Genomic DNA, 18,124 nt, shown 5'->3' on the forward strand with positions numbered 1-18,124 from the left:
TCGTCTGAATAAATTTTGGGAATATTTTTTTTCCGCTGGAAAAAAAAAAAAAAAAAAGCTTGGGTGGCCCGTGCACTCAGAAGACGCGGAGGCTTGGCACGTGAGGCCGCAAAGTGGCCAGGTGGAGAAGGGAGCAAGATCAGGTCTCCAAAGCCTCATCCAAGGGGAGGCCACTCGTGCCTCTTTGCGCATCTCTATTTGGCCTGGGCGATTGATCTCACTTATTATGCCCGTTGACCGGAGGAAGCTCGCGGTGTTTGGCGGTGCCTTCGCCTTGCGACTATTGCTCTTGCTCTTGTTTCCTTCCCTCCCTGACTTGTTGACGGCCCGGGTCGAGGTCTCGACGCCGGTTACCAGCTTCAAAAGACGTGCGTGCTCCTTCATGGCCATCCCAAACGGTACAGAGTCGAATTTAACACGCAGACTACAGTTCAGGAGGGTCTTTTTCTGTACAATCGCAAGGTTTCCCCCTATGATGGAGGCGTCTTTCACCAGGTCCGCAATGGAGCTTGTCTACCTTACTCTCAGGGCCCGTCTAACACAATTGTATCCAGGCACCGCTTCTACTTCCGATCTTCTCACTTTTACCGAATTCCCAAGTATATCCTTTACCGACGGCTTTGTTGTATTCTGTAGTCGATCTGCTCAATGCAAATGCCTTGGTAACTATTTCAGATTCGGGGCAGGCGGTATCGGGGAGATTATACTCGGCGATAAGAAAACAGATCAGATGGGATGGAGTGGTAATCGCGGCATGGTACTTGACGACTTTTCCACGTCGTGGAGGATATGATGCTGATATGGATTAGGTTTTTGTTCAATCCTTTTACAATCGCGACTTGCCTAGGTCGGTCAACTGGGGTATTTACTTCGGCCGGAATTCTCTACGCTCTTTCTACCGCTGTTCAGGGGCACAGCCTGAATTCGATGCTCGCTTTGGGCTTTGCGTCGTATCTGTCGATATACCCGGCTCTCCTGTTTATTCCTCTCATCCTCTTATGCTATGATCGACGGATTCAACGCACCAACTCCGCCCCTACGGTTACTCTCTTTGTGTTGCAACACTTTGCAGTCTTCCTGCTAAGTATCGCTGGACTTCTTGGGATTTCATCTCTGATAATTGGGGACTTCTCAAAATTCCTTTTTGCGACATACGGTTTCCAATTACTTGTTCCCGATCTGACCCCGAATGTTGGCCTGTGGTGGTATTTCTTTATTGAGATCTTCGACTCCTTCCGGGAATTTTTCCTCGGCGTGTTCTGGCTTCATCTCGCGGCATACGTTGGAAGTCTGAGCATCAGATTGCGCCGACAACCTCTATTTGTTCTCGCCTCGTTGCTGGGGATCTTCGCTGTCTTCAAGCCTTACCCAAGCATCTCGGATGCCTCGCTATATTTTGCTCTTCTTCCCCTTTACCGGCATATCTTCCCATGTGAGTTTCTGCTACTCCCTTATGATTAATGGAGCGCTGACTGACTGGATCAGTGATGCGATACACTTTCTTCTCGATTTCCGTTCTGCTCTACGCCACATTACTCGGCCCTGCTTTCTATCACTTGTGGATTTACGCCGGGTCTGGGAATGCCAATTTCTTTTATGCAATTACCTTGGTTTGGAGCCTAGGCCTTTCAATCCTAATAGCTGATACCATTTTTGCCGCACTCCGAGATGAGTGGGAGCAGGAGAACCCTGAGAAGCGCGGGGAAAATGTCAAGCAAGTATAAATATAGTTTCATGTACTCAGTGTGTTCTATGGATTTTATCTTATCAACGACCCACCGGTACAATGGAGCACTCGTTGCTGCAATGACTTGGACATAATTCGGTAGTCTGCCTCCTTCACCATCCCGTTTCGCAAGCGTCGAGGCCGTGGGGAGTTCTCGTCTTCCTCGTATCCGACTCTGCCATAGAAGTTCGCTGCCTGCGTGTTGGATTTGAATACTGTTAGCATGGCCTTCTCCAAACCAATGCGCTGTCCGACGCGCTCAAATCTCATCATTAACTCCTCCCCCAGCCTCTGTCGCTGGGCCTTGGGTAGCAAGTGAATTTCATAGCAATACGCAACCTCTTTACCGTCCTCGTACGTGATCATAAATTCGAGGAAGCCTAGAAATCCCCCCACAGGCGAAGACGAACTATCGCCTTGGACAGCATCTCGGGAGGCTGGCGCCGAAGCTTGTCGCAAAATCATATATTTCATGTCAGGCAACTTCATCTCTTTCTTCTTCTCGGAGGGTGACCATCCAATACTGGAGCTTTTGTATGCACTCGATGATGTTAGCTCGATAAGTTTATAGCATTCTTCCAGATCGACGGCGGGAATGGTTCCTGCAGTGTGGATTTCCAGCGTATATTCCTTTTCCTCCTCCTGCCCGGTTGAATTGTAGCTGGTATTTACACTAGGTGGCCTGGAATTTGATCTTTGATTTCCCCGTCGAAACCTGAGCTCAGAAGAAGGAACGTATAAGGAGAGGAACTCTTCAAGTGAAAGTTTGTTCGTGCGTTCCACCAAAGGAAGTGGTTTATCTGGAGAAGTGCTAACACCCGTTGGTTTGTTGACTGAGCGGTATTTTAGCTATTTGAAGTCTGTGATAAATGTAATATAATAACTTTATCTACTGGTACTTACTGGAGTGTTGCTTTTTCACCACAGTATTTTTACCCACGCGATCCTTTCGATTCACTCGGCGCAACGGGGGCATTTTTTTTCAGGGAGGAATATTTGTAGATTCACGTACAAATTCTATTCAAAGGGCTTGAAAAATCAGTTGATGCAATCTTGAGGGGGAGAATGATGATTTTTCCAGGTTCTTGTAGATGGGAGAGAGAGGTTGATGATAGATTATGGATGAATAGTTGTTGTTTGTTTGGTTGGTTAGTTAGTTATGTAACTATTCGGCTCGTGATTATTAACGATTCTCTTACAGGAATTTCTGTATTTTAGGAAAGCCCATTTTAGGAAATCTTTCTACTGTCCCACTCACTCACTTTACAAACATGTTTGAAGAATCTTTATGAAATTGCTGCTTGGAACACACTATCCTACCTAGGTATTATATGCAATGATTACATTGAGGATGGCTTGCACATTTAGATACCTATATACGTGGCTTGTCTTTCATTCAGTCCTGGAAGGTGCCTATGCTGCCTCTCGTTGTTTCACAGCATGTTCCTCCGCCCGACGCTCAGCTTCTTCAGCACCCAGCTCTTCGAAAACATCGATTCCCCAGCGGAAGGGGTAGCTGTAGCGTTGGTTCCGATCAAGCTTGTTCAACATCTCAAAGTCCGCGGTGGGGATGACAAAGTCTGAACCTATCAGCCTGATTGAAGGACTAACACAAAGGTTTCGCGAATACTTACCTTGAAAATTACTCTCGATTCGGGAAGGAGTCACGCTCTTGGGCAAGACAGCTGTGCCACGCTGCACGGCCCAGGAGATGAGCAGGGCTGCTGGATCTTTTCCAAGTTTGCCAGCGATTTCCTTCACGGTCGGATCGTCGACGACACTATTAAGCAATTAGAAATACGCCCCTCTAACACTCTCTTTATTTTTGAACAAGTTGAAAGGAGCAAGCGAGAAGAATCATACCGAGGCGCGCCATAGATATTGTTTCCCAGTGGGCTATATGCGACGTTGAGGATGTTCTTCTCTTTGAGGTATTCAGAAAGCTTGAGTTGCTGGAGAAAAGGATGGGCTTCGATTTGGTTCACTGCGGGAGGAATCTCCGCTGTCTTGAGCAGCTCCTCGAGCGCAGAGATGGTGAAATTGCTCACACCAATACTTCGAATTTTCCCCACCTTCACTAATTTCTCCAGGGCCTTCCAAGTCTCGGACACGGGGACATCCGCCAGACGGAAACGTTTCGTGACAGGGTCAATCGGAGTGAGAGTGTCATTGGTATGCTCAAACGCAACTGGCCAATGAATCTGAAAACGATTAGGAAGCCTTGATCGGGGTAAATCTGGATATGACTGACATACTAAATACAGATCCAGGTAGTCCGTTTGAAGGTCCTTCAGAGTCTTGTCCAGTGCCTCTTCAACATGTGCGGGATGATGGTGAGTATTCCACAATTTACTTGTGATCTGTTTAGAAATCAAGAATTTCGTCAGCATTCGGGCTCTTCACTAATTTTAGACGCGGAAGGACTACCTACGAAGATCTGACTCCGAGGAATCCCAGACTTTTTCCAACCATTTCCAACCTCTGACTCGTTGAGGTAGCACGCGGCGGCATCGATATGTCGATATCCCAAGGTTAGAGCGGTTGCAACGGCATCTTCTACCTCATGGGGTTTGGAGAGCTGGGCTTGTTAGTATAGGCCGCCTAAGTATCTGGATCATGTAGAGGATACTACCGACCCATGTACCCAAGCCGACTGCGGGGATGTCGTATCCCGAGTTGAGTTTGTAGGTGCGTCCAAGTGACATAGCGTGTTCTTAAAGCTCTATGTACACTTGAAAAAAAAAAAGAAATACAGGCAATAAAATCAGAACAGGAATCTGTATATGCTTAGATAGAATGGGTTCGAGAAGAACGAAGGAGGGCGATTCACAGTACCCCTCATTCACAAACCGGGTAAGAAAAGCCGTGGTGAATTGCAGTATCTCTGGCTAATATCCATCTGTCGATCAGATCATTTCGGGTGTCAATTAGGCTATATTTACTCCGTATTCTTATGATCCTCACTGAGATCTCTTGTGAGTCTTTCATATGCCCGGTCATTTCTTCTCCAAACTCGTCCAAAGTGGCAACTTTGCCTGAACTATCAAAAAATTCCAGCCAGTGATGATTGTTTGGGTGTTTGACCAGATCATGCTGTGAGACATCACCCTCAAGCAAGAGCCGGACTTGATACTAAAGCATCTATTGCTGGGAGGCCCGACCTTCAGCGTCCTTAACTATGGAACCAATATTTGTGATTAGTTATTGCGGCTGCCGCAATTCCTCTGTACTAGCCTTCCACTAATCTTGAAAACAGGGATCCGAGAGTATATCCTCCACGCTGGCTCGATCATCTGGTCGCCGTCGCAGCATCCGCGATATTAATTGACGAAACATCTGTTTGTCACGCCCTTCGATGTGGGAAAGGACGCTATCAAGCCCTCTCTGTTCTGGGGGATAAACTCCGGATATCTAATCTTCTTCTGTATCAAAATTAGCTCGTCTCCAATATCGTTAAGATAAAAACAATACCGTCACCGTCAAAATATCGAGAACCGTCTTTTGCTTGGCGGAGCACATGCACCCCATGGGCAGAGAACCAAGTACTATTGATATTATACAGCCTGGATTTGTGAAGTGCGCGGAGCTGCCCGTGTCCATTAACTTGGCAAACTACGGGTGGGGCCTCCGGGGGGCGGCGAGTCCTAGCCCTGGTGGTCATGACAGAAAATTACGGTCATGGTCAGTCATGGACTCATGGTCATGACCGGGTGTTTTCAGACGGTCATGACCTGACCGCACGTGATTAGGGTGGGTCTGTTAGTAGCCAATAGGGAGCTTTTAAAGTCTTAGTAATAAGATTAGGTAATCAATAACTAACACATGTGACATAACTACTATACATACTACTATTCCTAATTAGGACTAGTCTCCGCGCGCTAACCCGATCAGGCAGGCAAACCGACGATCTGACAACCTGGAAACCGTCATGACGGTCATGACCAAAATTTCGACGGTCATGGTCATGACCGTCATGACCAACCCCAGGCCTAGCGCCGGCGACAGTAAGGTCGGGGGGCTCCAGGCACCAGGGCAGCCGCGGCCAGGTTTGTGTGGAATGCACGGATCACCACATGTTAATATTAACTAGTATTACTCCCTGCATCAGGGCTCTTTCAGAGGCGCCAGCGGTTAAATTTCCTATCAGACACAAAACAACACAACGTGGCTGCAAAGATGAAGAGCGGAACAGCTGTTATTGCTAATTCTTCGATTTTTTCCTCTCCAGGCCAGCCAGCGGGGAGATCACACGGGTGCTGCTGCGATATTTAAAAAAGCCCAATTTAACACGCCATACTTTTTTGCTTTTTCTCCTGCTAAAGTTTGTGGATTACGATGCTGTAAGGAATTGGGCAAAACAAGATGACGAGGACCTGGTCATAACCAGTGGTTGGAGAATAAAAAGCTTATACTGTACTAGGGCTCGCACCATGGTAGTAGCAGGTGCGGCGACCTGAAGCGCTGAAGGCCAATTGAAATTCTGATCTCTCTTCTTAGTGTATGTTGCGTGCAAGGGTTAGGGGGAGACCAGATATCCTTTGCTCTGACTAGTTGATTGACAGAGTGTGCTGCGAGGTCGTCAGAGTCAGAGGGTGGTGTGGTGTTGAAATCCGCCCATCGTGAGCTATGGGGTTTGCAAGGGTCCATTTGGCTGTACTTCAACCGAAGTGCTTTCAAAAATCACACAATCGGAAGCGACTATTATCCCCTTCCGAATAGCTGAAGTCCAAATACTGTGTTCCCCTAGATTTGGTTGTCAAGAAGTGAAGATATCTAAGATATCTTGGGTCGGATGTTGGCCTTGCTACCTGGGGAATTTGGTTGGCGGTTCCTGGTTCCTGCCGCAATATACAATCGCTGATTGGCCACTTCTCCGCTTATCGGCTCACCGCCTCCGATATGAATCATTTTTATCGGTTTCCCACCAAACTCCTCTCAGCTTTTTCTCTCGTCCTGTGTCTCTGTTTCTACATCGTTTCTTTCGTTTCGTTGGTTGCGTGCTGTCGTTCTTTTCTGGAGTCACACACACACTCTCTCTCTCTCCTCTGCCAATGTCCTCTTCTCTCCCCGGGAACCGGGACCTACCTTCCTCCCAATATGACCTGACCACGTATTGGGGTCGTGTTCGACATGCCGCAGACATCTCGGATCCCAGGTTAGTTTCCCGCCTATGGTCTATGCCCTTTTTGAGGGTATGTCAGCAATTGACTAAGAGTGGTTATTGCGCATAGGATGTTGTTTACCTCCTCGACCGGCCTCGAGCAGGCCAAGCGACTGATCTCCTCTTACAAACAGAATGAACTCCCAGCTATGACCCCAGAGTTGTGGCAAGCAAAGAAAGTTGTGGACTCGACTTTGCATCCGGGTAGGCTTTGTATTCTGCGCTGTTCCATATGTTCGTCGCACAGCTGACATGTAGTGTTGCTTAGACACTGGTGAGCCGGTTTTCCTTCCCTTCCGCATGTCGTGCTACGTTCTTTCCAACCTCATCGTCACGGCTGGCATGCTTACGCCAGGACTCAAGGTTAGTGTGAAGTTGGTTATAATACAATTTTTTTTTGAGAGAGGATTAGACATCTGACCGTATAACCAGACGACAGGTACCCTGCTGTGGCAAATTACGAACCAGTCGCTTAATGTCGCAATTAACAACGCCAATGCGAATAAGTCGACTCCATTATCCATCTCCCAGATGGCTAAGTCATATATGATGGCAGTGTCAGCATCCTGCTCTGTAGCCTTGGGTTTGAATGCCCTGGTCCCCCGTCTGAAGGGCATATCCCCGAGTACAAAGCTTATCCTGGGCCGTTTGGTTCCCTTTGCGGCCGTTTCTAGCGCTAGCGCGCTGAACGTGTTCTTGATGCGTGGGGAGGAGATCCGCCAAGGTATCGACGTTTATCCTGTTCTGACTGAAGAAGAAAAGAAGAAGCGGGAGGAGACGGGTGAGCCTGTGCAAAGTCTCGGGAAGAGTAAGAAAGCAGCCACGATTGCGGTGGGGGAGACGGCGATCAGTCGAGTGCTGAACGCGACTCCCATCATGGTGGTGCCACCATTGGTATTAGTCCAACTGGAGAAAACCAAGTGGCTCCAAGCCCGTCCCCGCATGGTGCTTCCGATCAATTTGGCCCTAATCTTGGGAACCTCTCTTTTCGCTCTACCGTTGGCTCTGGGTGCATTTCCCCAACGACAGGCCATCAGTGCTACATCTCTTGAGGAAGAGTTCTGGGACCGAGGAGGCAAGAACGGTCAAGTGGAGTTTAATCGGGGAATGTGATTATATTAGCGAGTGATTTCAGAATATTGCACTGGCATATAGACCTGTTTTTAGCAAGCAATTAATTATAACTACCTAGTTAATCATTGCATTGGCTTTAAGTGAGCTTATCGTGGGTATCTAGAGAGAAGGTCGGTAGAACTGGTTCCGGGTCGTCCGCCTTCCCGATCTAGCATTCTGCCACTGCCCAACCCTTTACGGCGCTCCGTACGGAGTAGAAGTCTCTCTTTCCAACACTTTTATTGTTTGATTTCAGTTTGAAATACAGACATTTAGTACTCTGATACCACCTCCCGACCAAGTCCTGATGAATGAATTCATATCTTTTAAACAGGGCCCTCGGGTCTATCGTTCCATCGGCCTTCCAGCGCGCCCAATCCACTCGTCTTATTCATCAGCTTGAGCCTGCCCCGGGCATCCGGTTTTCCAGTGTCAAGACCGATGAAGACGATATTTTAGCTCACTCAGCGGGAGTGAATGTGTTGGCGATTGATCAGTACGAGCGTCGGTTCATGGTATCGGGGGGCGCAGACCCGTCTCTTCATTTATGGGATCTAGAAACAAGAGGCTCAGAGCTTGACTACATTCATCAACCCGTGGCTTCCAGCACCAAGTTCTCACATGAGGCCGCCCATACCCATGCGATTACGTCGATATCTATCTATCCGTTTGATCCCACGCCTTCTACGATTATTACGACCTCTCATGACGGAACCCTGAAGCTTTCAGCGCTCCGATCGGACTGCATCCTACCCGTACATACTTTTAAGCTTCATTGCACGCCCTACACCCACTCGTTGTCTTGCCATCCGAGCTCTCCATTGCTCATTGCGGTAGGATCGTCCGAAAAGCCGGTCCGATTACTGGACCTGCGCTCGGGATTGTCGACCCACGGTCTTCCTGGGCACCATTCCGCCGTGTTGTCGGTATCCTGGGCTCCCCATCGACCGCATATATTAGCATCTGCATCCACTGATAACCGAGTGATTCTGTTTGACATTCGTCGAGCCGGACACAATTCTGCAATTGCTACTCTTGATATGGACGATGCTGTGGGTTTAATACCCCCAGCTAACGCCTCAGCGTCTTACCAGACCCGACTAGCATTTTCGCCTCATGCCCGAGCGCACAATGGCGCAGTGACGGGGGTTCGATGGACTTCGGACGGTGCTCATCTGGTAACAGCGGGACAGGACGCGCGAATCCGCGTTTGGAATGCTACGACCGGCGCTAATACCCTCGTTCATTTTGGCCCGAGAATCCAGAATAGCGCGTCCTCACATCTCGCTGAAAGGGTGCCGTTGATTGTACCTTGTGACCAGGTGGAAGCGGGCCACGAAACGCTTTTGTGGGCTAACTTCAACGAGTCCGACGACCGTGGGGAGATTTTTATGTTTGAGCTGCGAGAGGGGACCTTCCTTAAGCGTCTCAAGGTTCCGGGCTTAATCAACCGACGCCAGCAGCCCCAGGGACGGTCGAATGCTTTGAGTGCGGCACGAATCAACGCATTGGCTTGGCGCGGGAATGGGGCTTCGGGCGAAGGGTTGGAAGTATTTTCTGGTCACGGAGATGGAACACTTCGGTCGTGGGTCGCCCGGGAGCCTGAGGAAGGACCAACTGAAGCAGAGGAGATGGAACAGGCGGATCACAAGCGGAAACGGGACGTTCTGGAGGAGATATACCACGGATTTCTATGATAGTTCGATGGGGTTGAATCATCAGGTGAATTCAAGGTAGCCATTGCATGACTTTGCACCATTTATTATTGAACCATTCTTTGACTCTTGGACCTGTATGAATATTGTAAGCTAGGATCATATAACTATATAACTAACGTAAATCTCCATTGTTCCACCCGCCCCCACACCTATTTTGACCACATTGAGAAACCTTGAAGCTATCCCCAACAACCAAAACATAAGGAAATTCCGTGGGATCTAATTAATTACACGGGTAGGGACACCTAGTTCTAGTGTGGCCCCGAATATGACAATTGGAGCACGTTGGTGGAGCACGTTTTGATGCTACCAAAGGCGGCATTGCAGCCGATGCTGGATGAACATTTTGGCTTGCAGGCTCATTGCTTGACGAAATCTGCTCTCTTGCCTCCTGTGTTGAAAGGTCTGTATTAGAAGCCATGTGGTGTTGAGGTCGACTGCTTTTTTGCCTCTCATTTGCGTTTTCCGACCGGAGTTTGCGGATTTCATCGGCCATTAAAGCTGCATTGTAAAGAGCAATTTCACACCCTTTGACCAGCTCGTCAAACGCCTTCACATATGCCATTTCAGAGGGCGAAGAAGCGCTGTGGGACTGTATTTGAAGGGTTTTCCTGATAGAGGATGCCTTTTTTTGCAACTGACGCACTGTATAGGGTGTTGCTATTGAAGAGGAGCTTGTAGAACCTCCTCCATGACTTCTAGGTGTAGGCGTGGATGGTAGGGTATTCAACGTATTAAGGACCCGGTGGGGATCCCATGGCAGTATTCCAGCTGCCGCGAAGCCATTTTGAATGTTTTGAGGTGTGAAAACCTTCTGGTGGGCCTCTGGGTAGGCTTTTAGAAAGTCTAGTTTGTCTATATGGTCGAATCCCAAGCGAATCTTTGCTTCCACCAAATCCGCGTAGGCACGCTTTAAAGGTCCCAAGCAACCAACATCTAGAGGTTGTAGAAGATGGGATAAATAGGGAGGCATGCAGATAGCAATAATATTATTGTCATTACATGCCTTATCAAATGCGGGTGTTAGATGGCTTCCATACCCATCCAGAAGTAGTAATCGATATTTTCCAACCGTGCGGCTCGCACAGGAAGGGATGAAGATATTTTGAAGCCATCGAATACCTATTTCGTCTGTAGTCCACCCATTAGCGCTTAATTCAATCCTCCAATCTGGTGGTAGAAGGCTTTCTTCAATCTGGCGTTGTCCTTTAAAGATAATGCATGAAGGCAAACTCCAACCCCTTGAATTAATACATTCAATGGTGGTAACCCATTCCTGATGGTTATCTGGTTGGATAAGATGGGGCCTTCCAGGCATATTAGATCTCGCAACTACTCTAGTAGTTGCTGCTGGACCCATAGAAAAGCCAGTTTCGTTAAAATTATAGACATCTTCATTGGCAATACCATATTGCAATTGGATAGCTTGTAGTTGGTCAAACCATTGGTTTATAACCTTGGGATCCTCGCATTTATCCCTCTGATACTTGTATTTTTTTGCAAAGCGACTTTTGATTGCTTGATTGCGTGCAATAAAATTTGTTACCCAATTCTTTCCCATTGGTGGTTGGATAGTTGAACTACCCGACTGGAGTAGAATATGGGCCATTTCTGCAATATGCGTTGGTCTAGGAGCAACTCCACGTGTATCCATAGATATAATCCAATCCAGTAGAGCCTCTTCCTGAGTTTGAGATAGCCGGAGGTTTGGACTAAGACTTTCTGCTCGATACTGGTGGCCATGTAGGCGATCGAAGAGGGTAGATCGAGGCACTTCAAAAATGGTTGCTGCACGACGAACACTTGGAATCTGGCCACTTTTTAAAGCTTTAATTGCAAGCTGGATTCTACCCTCTTGCGCCGCCAAGTTTCGAGACGATTGACGGGCTTTCGGCGGCATAATGATAGTTTGAATAGTGGCGTGTAATTAAACGTGTGGGCGGAAATGCGCGGGAAATTACGTTATGGGAGCCGAACACCGGCGGGAACTCAAAGGAAAGTGCTGTGTTGGGAGTATAGATAGCGTAGGTAGATTGGACAGAAAATAGTTGGACTAGAAGCGTCAGTATAAAGCGCCTCGCGGCACAGAATCCAGGTGGCCGCAGAGTATGAAGAAGTAGGGAACATTAGGAGATCCCCTTAAGGCAGATTGCGGAGGAGGAGCCGGAACAAAGAAAATCCAGCGTTGGTCAGGGGGTGTCGGATTTATGGGTTTATCCGTCCATGAGGGGAAAACAATTTATATTGTGATGTCATGATAGTAGCGTTTACAAGTCAACCATCCCGCTAGCTTGTGAACTCATCATGCAGCGAAAGCTCGACACCCACAACGGTATAGGTTGATATGAGGGCGAATATCAGTACCTTGCGTCTTGCGAGAGGCATTTGTTTCTTTGCCCGGCAGAGAAACTCGCCATTTGTGTCTCGTCATTGCTTCATTCCCAACCGAAGACTGTGGATGCGACAGAGACCCAGTCGCCACGGAGATCGGGAGTGGACCAAGATTTTCTTTCTTGTCTCGGGCATCGCGGTTGCTAATGGGGCCTGGTTTATGCTTCGGCAAGGCAGAACGTTGTTGGAAGGTCATCCAACAAAGCATCTTGGTGCAGAACCAACTCTCCCCCCGCAGGCATCTGATGCCATGAGAAACAATAGCAATGTGGACGGGCCAGGTCAGCTGATGCGAGATATATCAACTCTTCCTCAAGAAAAGGCCATCCTCACCACTGCGCCGGATGTCCCCCCTACAATCGAGCGTCACCACCCCGTCTTGCTTCAAGTATCACTCGAGACCACAATCAAACTCACCAAGCTCACGAGCTCCCATAAATACGAGCAGTGGACCTTCAACAACACCGTGCCAGGCCCATTCATTCGCGCGCGGGTCGGCGATGTGCTTGAACTCTCCCTGACGAACCGGGATGAAACCGGGAACCCGCACAACATAGACTGCCACGCTGTACTTGGCCCGGGCGGTGGATCTGCCGTCACCACAGTCTCAGAGGGAGACACGAAAACGGGAAGATTCAAGCTGCTCTGTCCTGGGTTGTACATCTATCATTGTGCCGCAGCTCCGGTGCCGGTGCATATCGCAAACGGGATGTACGGGCTTATTCTCGTGCAACCGGAGGATGATGCAACGCACCACCTTTCGCGCGTGGACAGAGAGTATTACGTGATGCAGAGTGAATTCTATTATGAGCCCCCTGAGAAGGATGAAACCGGAAAGCCATCGTCGATCGTAGAGTTCTCGTACCCCAACGGATTGCGCGAGGAGCCTGACGCGGTCTTCTTCAATGGACACGAGGCCGCCATGACGCGAGACAAGCCTCTCAAGGCGCGAACGGGGGAGACCGTTCGGATTTATTTTGGCAATGCGGGGCCAAACCTTACCAGTTCGTTTCATGTCATTGGAAGCAACTTTCGACGGCTCTACCGTGATGGGGACCTGGTGAGTGCTCCGGCGCAGTTCGTCCAGACCACGACGGTGCCCCCTGGAGGAGCCACCGTGGTGGATATGGAAATGGTAGTTCCAGGGACGTATACTCTGGTTGACCATGCGATCTTCAGGCTGGAGAAGGGCGGGGTGGGCTACTTGAATGTGTCGGGGGATTCGAGGCCGGAGATTTATCAGGGAACCGATCCGCCTGCTCCGTGTGTTGGCTGCAAACTTCATCCGTAGACACAGACTCTGCCGGTTCTAGGGGACAGTACAGATAGAGGAACACGTAGTAAAAATGTATTTTTATATGTGTATCTACGAAAATGATCGTCTAATCATGACCGGGTCCGGTTTTACTCTATGTGACACATGACAATTCATTATGCGTGCAGCACATCACACCGAAACACCGCTAGAACTGCCTAGGATAGGACCACAATCGCTCGGATAATCACTCGACATAGTCTGGTAGTTGATTTTCCGCTTGGCGGTAAAGAGACCAGCCACCCCGTGTTCCTGGTTTTGACCAAGCCAAGGCTTCCGGGCTTCACCGAGCACCCGGCGGCCCAGGTAGTAGATGAGCTGACCCACGATAATGAGCACAAAGGCAATCGGGTACATCCAGTGGATGGTGTAGTGAAACACTTTGACGCCAATAACCACCCCCCAAAAGTTCATCGTCAGTAGCGAGATGTTGAAGAACGCCGCGGACGCGAGACGAAAAAAAAGCGGCACAAGGCAGTAAAACAGCGTCAAACATAGAGTGAACCCAGCCAGGTAACCGCCCGCCTTGCCGTCCCAGACGGCATTACGGAACGATTCCCGGTCAAAGATTCCTGCCTGAGTGCCATTGATGAGCATACCAAAGAATGCCATCTGACCGAGCACTTCATACACCGGCCGTGTACTGACAAAATATTCCTCTCCCGTGTTCGCCAACCCGTAAAAGGTGGCGCCCAGCAGGGCGAAGAGATCGCCTTTGATCTGATCGCCGCGCGGAACTTCGCCACCGTTGGTACCTGTGATATGATCAGACGCGATCAAGACGCCCATCCCACCAATGCACACCAGGATCCCCAGGACCTGGGAAACATGGTAGCGGACGTGCAAGAATAGGAAAGAAACGACTACAACCACCGCGATAGCCCAGAAGTTGATCAACTGGGCGCTGAGCATGGTTGTATAGCGATATGCTAGGACCACGAAATAGTTGCCCTCCACGTCGCAAAAAGCCAAGATTATGTCTGTTCCAGGTAAAGCCAATTAGTTTGCTCATATAGGAAATCATCGCACGAGAGCAAGGGTACAGACACTTCCAGCCATGTTTCAACACCATCTGGAACCAGCCCTTGATGCCGTACCGGTAAAGTGTGTAGGAGGTAAAGATAAGATTTAAAAGCGTGTAGTTTAGCAAGGTCTGGAATGCAGGAATCGACGTTCCTCGATCCGCGAGGAGCGTACTGAAGGTCCCGGTTGCAGTGTTTGTGATTGCTAGGATTTGTCTAGAGTATGTTTCAGCCACCAAACAGTATACGATTGATTAATACCATGGATGCCACTGACCCCAGCAGCAGAGTTATATAGAATTCTTTAGTTTTGAAGAATGCCAGAACCCCCTTCTTTTGCTCATCGCTGTCATCCACTGTCGTCTCTGGTCCCGAATCATCTCCCCGCGGGTTCGCATCTACAGCCAACACCGAAGGAGCGTGTTCACTACCGGGGGATAGAAGAGGTTTTTGCACCGCGGCTTGATCCTGGAAGTATTCGGGCATTGCGGTGTGATCCCGAAGATGAATATGGCCCGCTGACATACAGCAAATCCCCTGGGAGCTTTGTGACCTAAACAAGCGCAAAACTCCCTGAAGTCGCTCGCCTGCGGTCTTGGAATCTGTCTCTGAGAGAGGAGAGTGGGGGGGTTGAAGCAAAGAACAGAGCAGTGGCAGAAGAGAAGTCGGGGATCCAAAGCGGCGAGGACGGCAGAATCATACATACATAGCGTTTCCATTTCCACTAGAACTTCACTCCTTTTTTTCTTTTCATCAATTTATGAATTTGAATAATCAACTCATACTAACTATCCTCATTGTTGGGTTTCTTTAAGTGGTGTCCTAAATCTAGCGTCACGGAGCGTCCGGACTAGTTTGACCCCAGACAAAATGAACCTCGGCACATACCCAGTACATAAGGCATTTAATCACCGTCAAGTGTTCTGACTGCAGTCTAACATTCTGTTAATCTTTCGTGTGTCTGTATGTTTGACTCGTGAAGCAGCGATGGCAGCAATTACACCTACAGGCCCTCTGAGCTTTGCGCAGGTTATGGAGCTGGAAAAGGTATCATCGGAAGGTGAGGTTTACATGAGTAAATATCCGGCAATATCCTTTGACTACCAGCCTGGAAAGCCATTAAGCGCACAACGATCCTACGGAGGACATGTCTTCGCACAATCAATATGGGCCGCAAGCTTGCCATTCAAAGATTCCGGTCTCCAAGTCCATGAGGCAAATGGCTATTGGACTCAAGGGGGGCATGGAAACCGTCCATTCCTTTATACTGTCACGACACTGTCGGAAACCCGATCATTCGTTTTACGACAGGTCACGGCCCGCCAACCGACTACGCTGTCCGATGACTGCCCGTTTCCTACGACCGACGCATCAAAACCATTCGGACCGGTGGCGTTTGCGCTGACTTGCTCCTTGAAGCGAAGGGAAGATGGCCCGGCGTACGGAGTAAGCATCGATGCAGAAAGGTATGGCGATGTGCTCCGTAGAGATCCCACCACGCACGCATCCGATTTCTACCTGCCCGGACTGAACCGGGTCGGAAAGGCGAGACTAGTGGATTTTCCAGGGATTGATATCCGAACCCCGGATTTGACGGACTATAACAGCCACCACACAGGCACAGGACACCGGCGGTTGCATGTGTATCGAGCTTTGAGTGCTATGGATGTGGACTCCGATATGTCTGCGGCGGCACATGCATTCGTTTCGGATCGTGCGGGTCTGAGTGTGCTGACGAATGCCTTCGGTGCAAACCACCTGGGGGTCGCCGGTAGTCTCAACCACAAAATAGTTTTCCATGTCAATCCAGATGACCTAAAGCTTGATGATACTACCTGGTTCATTCAAGAAATGTCTAGCCCCCGGGGTGGAGAGGGCCGCGGAGCCATCGAGAGTCGGATTTGGGGTCCTTCCGGGATATTGGTGGCATCGACAATGCAGGACGCAATGTATCGAACCCCCCTTCCATCTAAACTGTCGTAGACGTCTTAGATGTTGATATGTTTTCCGTTTCTGTTTCTTTTCTTCGGTAGATTTCTATTGCGAAGGCATAGCTAAGAGAACATAGACGATGAGGCCGAACCCTGAATAATGTTCCATTTCCATAGTTCTGGCCGGTTATCCACCAGGCTGTGAACTGCTTTTGGAAGTTGATCCGATAGGAGTCTTTGACCCAGTAGCTAAGATCATCACTGAATAGCAATGTTCCTCCCAGCTCTTGGGTCATTCGCTGATTTATGCGAGAGGTATAGGGTTCCGCGAGAATAACCCTCCCCACAGCATCAAAGTTTGAACAGTGTGCAGAAGCCACTCCTCTTATCGATCTCACCCTCCGCCTTTTTTAACTGATCATGTCAAACACTGACAATACCCGGCAACGGAACAGACCCATCCTTCGCTTCCGAGACAAGGCCTATTTGTCAGGAAGTAAGCGCGACTGTGATGGACATTTTGCCCTACTTGGATTATATTACTAGTACCCTATCGAGTCCCCACCCATCTAGCTGAGAGAGAGAGCACGTCTCACCTCGTTTGTTGCGCCATAGTCCAGTTGTGACTTTCAACAATCGCCTTTAAAACAATGGCAGTCGCCGTGATCATACAGCTAGATGCGAATTTATTTCCCAGGACGGAAGCCCCGCGGGCAGCCCTGGATGAGAAAGTCCAGGGAGCCGTTCGAGCTCTCCAAGAAGTAACTCCTCGCCCCGACTTCATTCTTGGCTCACAACAACAAGATCAAACCGCCATTCAAATCACATATGAGCTTCCTATCCTTCCACACGGGGTTGGAAATGAGCCTGACCTGGAATCCAGCCCTTTTCTGCAAAGTGTCCGCAGCCTCTGCGGCGAGCCACGCAATGTTTTCCACGTAGCCCTAGATCGGCCGGTGTTCGGGCCGGATGGGCCTGCTCTGGCGAACGTGGTGGAGTTTGTCCTGTCTTATTTCCCGGTCTCTCGGATCACGCCAGACTTCCAGACCCGAGTACAGGATGACTTCCTCAGGTTTGATGAGATATTCAGTCCCGCCGCCATAGGGAGCCGGGGTTGGGCATCCGGTTGGCTGCTGGAAGATCAAAGCCACGAAAGTCTTAACGGGGAGATGGCCAAGTGCTTTTTCATCATGAGGGGATGGGATAGTATGGACCGTTTCCAGAGATCACTCCAGAGCGATGCCTACCAGAAGGCTATACCGTTGCTACTGGCATGGAACGCGCCATGGACGATGGTATGCTTGTCATTTTCATTCCGGAGGGGTTTGGGCTGATTAATGAGTTTAGTGGCATGTTGAGCGCCGGTCTTGAAGGCCCTATAGTTGATCAATTACTACCAATGCTCTCTAACTACACAGATCTGACTCGAATTCCCAAAGGCCGACACGGGCATATATTTTATTATCAAGCTCCACCAGGAGAATAGAGAACGCGACGGATGTTGATCGCTAAATTGGCCTTTCCATACTTTCCAAGTGGCAGATGTACAGATGTCTAATGCGTATAACATCTAACTAAATAGTTAGGCAAGGGTGGGACTTGCCCTCCGATATCTAGTTTGGAGCTAGCCAACATCTGCCCTCGACTCCGTAGACATACATATCGTAGCTTTATTCTTCGGAATATTCGGTTGAATGGAGTCGTTGGGAAGAAGCAGTTTATGTCCTCAGCTCGGCCCGAATAGGAA

General features: G+C 49.1%; 9 protein-coding genes across 9 annotated transcripts; 6 read left to right on the forward strand and 3 right to left on the reverse strand.

Moving 5' to 3' along the window:
- Positions 1-226: 226 nt before the first annotated feature.
- Positions 227-1,724, forward strand: P175DRAFT_0437167 (GPI-anchor transamidase subunit GAB1; the record flags this gene model as incomplete). Its single annotated transcript, XM_040893841.1, has 5 exons — positions 227-368; positions 431-495; positions 555-757; positions 810-1,432; positions 1,486-1,724. The coding sequence occupies 5 exons, from the start codon at positions 227-229 to the stop codon at positions 1,722-1,724; spliced, it is 1,272 nt and encodes a 423-aa protein (XP_040752164.1).
- On the reverse strand, positions 1,715-2,855 carry P175DRAFT_0516413 (N-terminal L-serine N(alpha)-acetyltransferase NAT4). The gene is made up of 2 exons (XM_040898907.1): positions 2,630-2,855; positions 1,715-2,559 (listed from the first exon to the last, which is right to left on the reverse strand). The coding sequence occupies exons 1-2, from the start codon at positions 2,700-2,702 to the stop codon at positions 1,760-1,762; spliced, it is 873 nt and encodes a 290-aa protein (XP_040752165.1). The 5' UTR covers positions 2,703-2,855; the 3' UTR covers positions 1,715-1,759.
- A 284-nt stretch (positions 2,856-3,139) lies between these two features.
- P175DRAFT_0509307 (uncharacterized protein) lies at positions 3,140-4,431 on the reverse strand (the record flags this gene model as incomplete). The annotated part of the gene is made up of 6 exons (XM_040898414.1): positions 3,140-3,306; positions 3,361-3,506; positions 3,590-3,927; positions 3,982-4,086; positions 4,158-4,304; positions 4,363-4,431. The coding sequence occupies 6 exons, from the start codon at positions 4,429-4,431 to the stop codon at positions 3,140-3,142; spliced, it is 972 nt and encodes a 323-aa protein (XP_040752166.1).
- A 2,144-nt stretch (positions 4,432-6,575) lies between these two features.
- Positions 6,576-8,118, forward strand: P175DRAFT_0231792 (sideroflexin family transporter). The gene is made up of 4 exons (XM_040892652.1): positions 6,576-6,881; positions 6,958-7,091; positions 7,156-7,250; positions 7,320-8,118. Exons 1-4 carry the CDS (start codon positions 6,778-6,780, stop codon positions 7,998-8,000), a joined length of 1,014 nt encoding a protein of 337 aa, XP_040752167.1. The 5' UTR covers positions 6,576-6,777; the 3' UTR covers positions 8,001-8,118.
- A 1-nt stretch (position 8,119) lies between these two features.
- On the forward strand, positions 8,120-9,819 carry P175DRAFT_0231784 (WD repeat protein). Its single transcript, XM_040892651.1, has one exon. It carries the CDS (start codon positions 8,312-8,314, stop codon positions 9,695-9,697), a length of 1,386 nt encoding a protein of 461 aa, XP_040752168.1. The 5' UTR covers positions 8,120-8,311; the 3' UTR covers positions 9,698-9,819.
- A 2,540-nt stretch (positions 9,820-12,359) lies between these two features.
- P175DRAFT_0493103 (putative multicopper oxidase) lies at positions 12,360-13,400 on the forward strand (the record flags this gene model as incomplete). The annotated part of the gene is made up of 1 exon (XM_040895940.1): positions 12,360-13,400. One exon carries the CDS (start codon positions 12,360-12,362, stop codon positions 13,398-13,400), a length of 1,041 nt encoding a protein of 346 aa, XP_040752169.1.
- Positions 13,401-13,556: 156 nt separating this feature from the next.
- On the reverse strand, positions 13,557-14,932 carry P175DRAFT_0437059 (DUF914 domain membrane protein; the record flags this gene model as incomplete). The annotated part of the gene is made up of 3 exons (XM_040893838.1): positions 13,557-14,404; positions 14,472-14,662; positions 14,724-14,932. 3 exons carry the CDS (start codon positions 14,930-14,932, stop codon positions 13,557-13,559), a joined length of 1,248 nt encoding a protein of 415 aa, XP_040752170.1.
- Positions 14,933-15,433: 501 nt separating this feature from the next.
- On the forward strand, positions 15,434-16,429 carry P175DRAFT_0532130 (uncharacterized protein; the record flags this gene model as incomplete). Its single annotated transcript, XM_040899936.1, has 1 exon — positions 15,434-16,429. The coding sequence occupies one exon, from the start codon at positions 15,434-15,436 to the stop codon at positions 16,427-16,429; it is 996 nt and encodes a 331-aa protein (XP_040752171.1).
- A 284-nt stretch (positions 16,430-16,713) lies between these two features.
- P175DRAFT_0501418 (uncharacterized protein) lies at positions 16,714-17,910 on the forward strand. The gene is made up of 2 exons (XM_040897164.1): positions 16,714-17,672; positions 17,725-17,910. Exons 1-2 carry the CDS (start codon positions 17,028-17,030, stop codon positions 17,746-17,748), a joined length of 669 nt encoding a protein of 222 aa, XP_040752172.1. The 5' UTR covers positions 16,714-17,027; the 3' UTR covers positions 17,749-17,910.
- Positions 17,911-18,124: the final 214 nt, after the last annotated feature.

The sequence above is a fragment of the Aspergillus ochraceoroseus genome (assembly GCF_002846915.1).
Source record: "Aspergillus ochraceoroseus IBT 24754 chromosome Unknown P175scaffold_4, whole genome shotgun sequence".
In the NCBI taxonomy this organism is placed as follows: Eukaryota; Fungi; Ascomycota; class Eurotiomycetes; order Eurotiales; family Aspergillaceae; genus Aspergillus; species Aspergillus ochraceoroseus.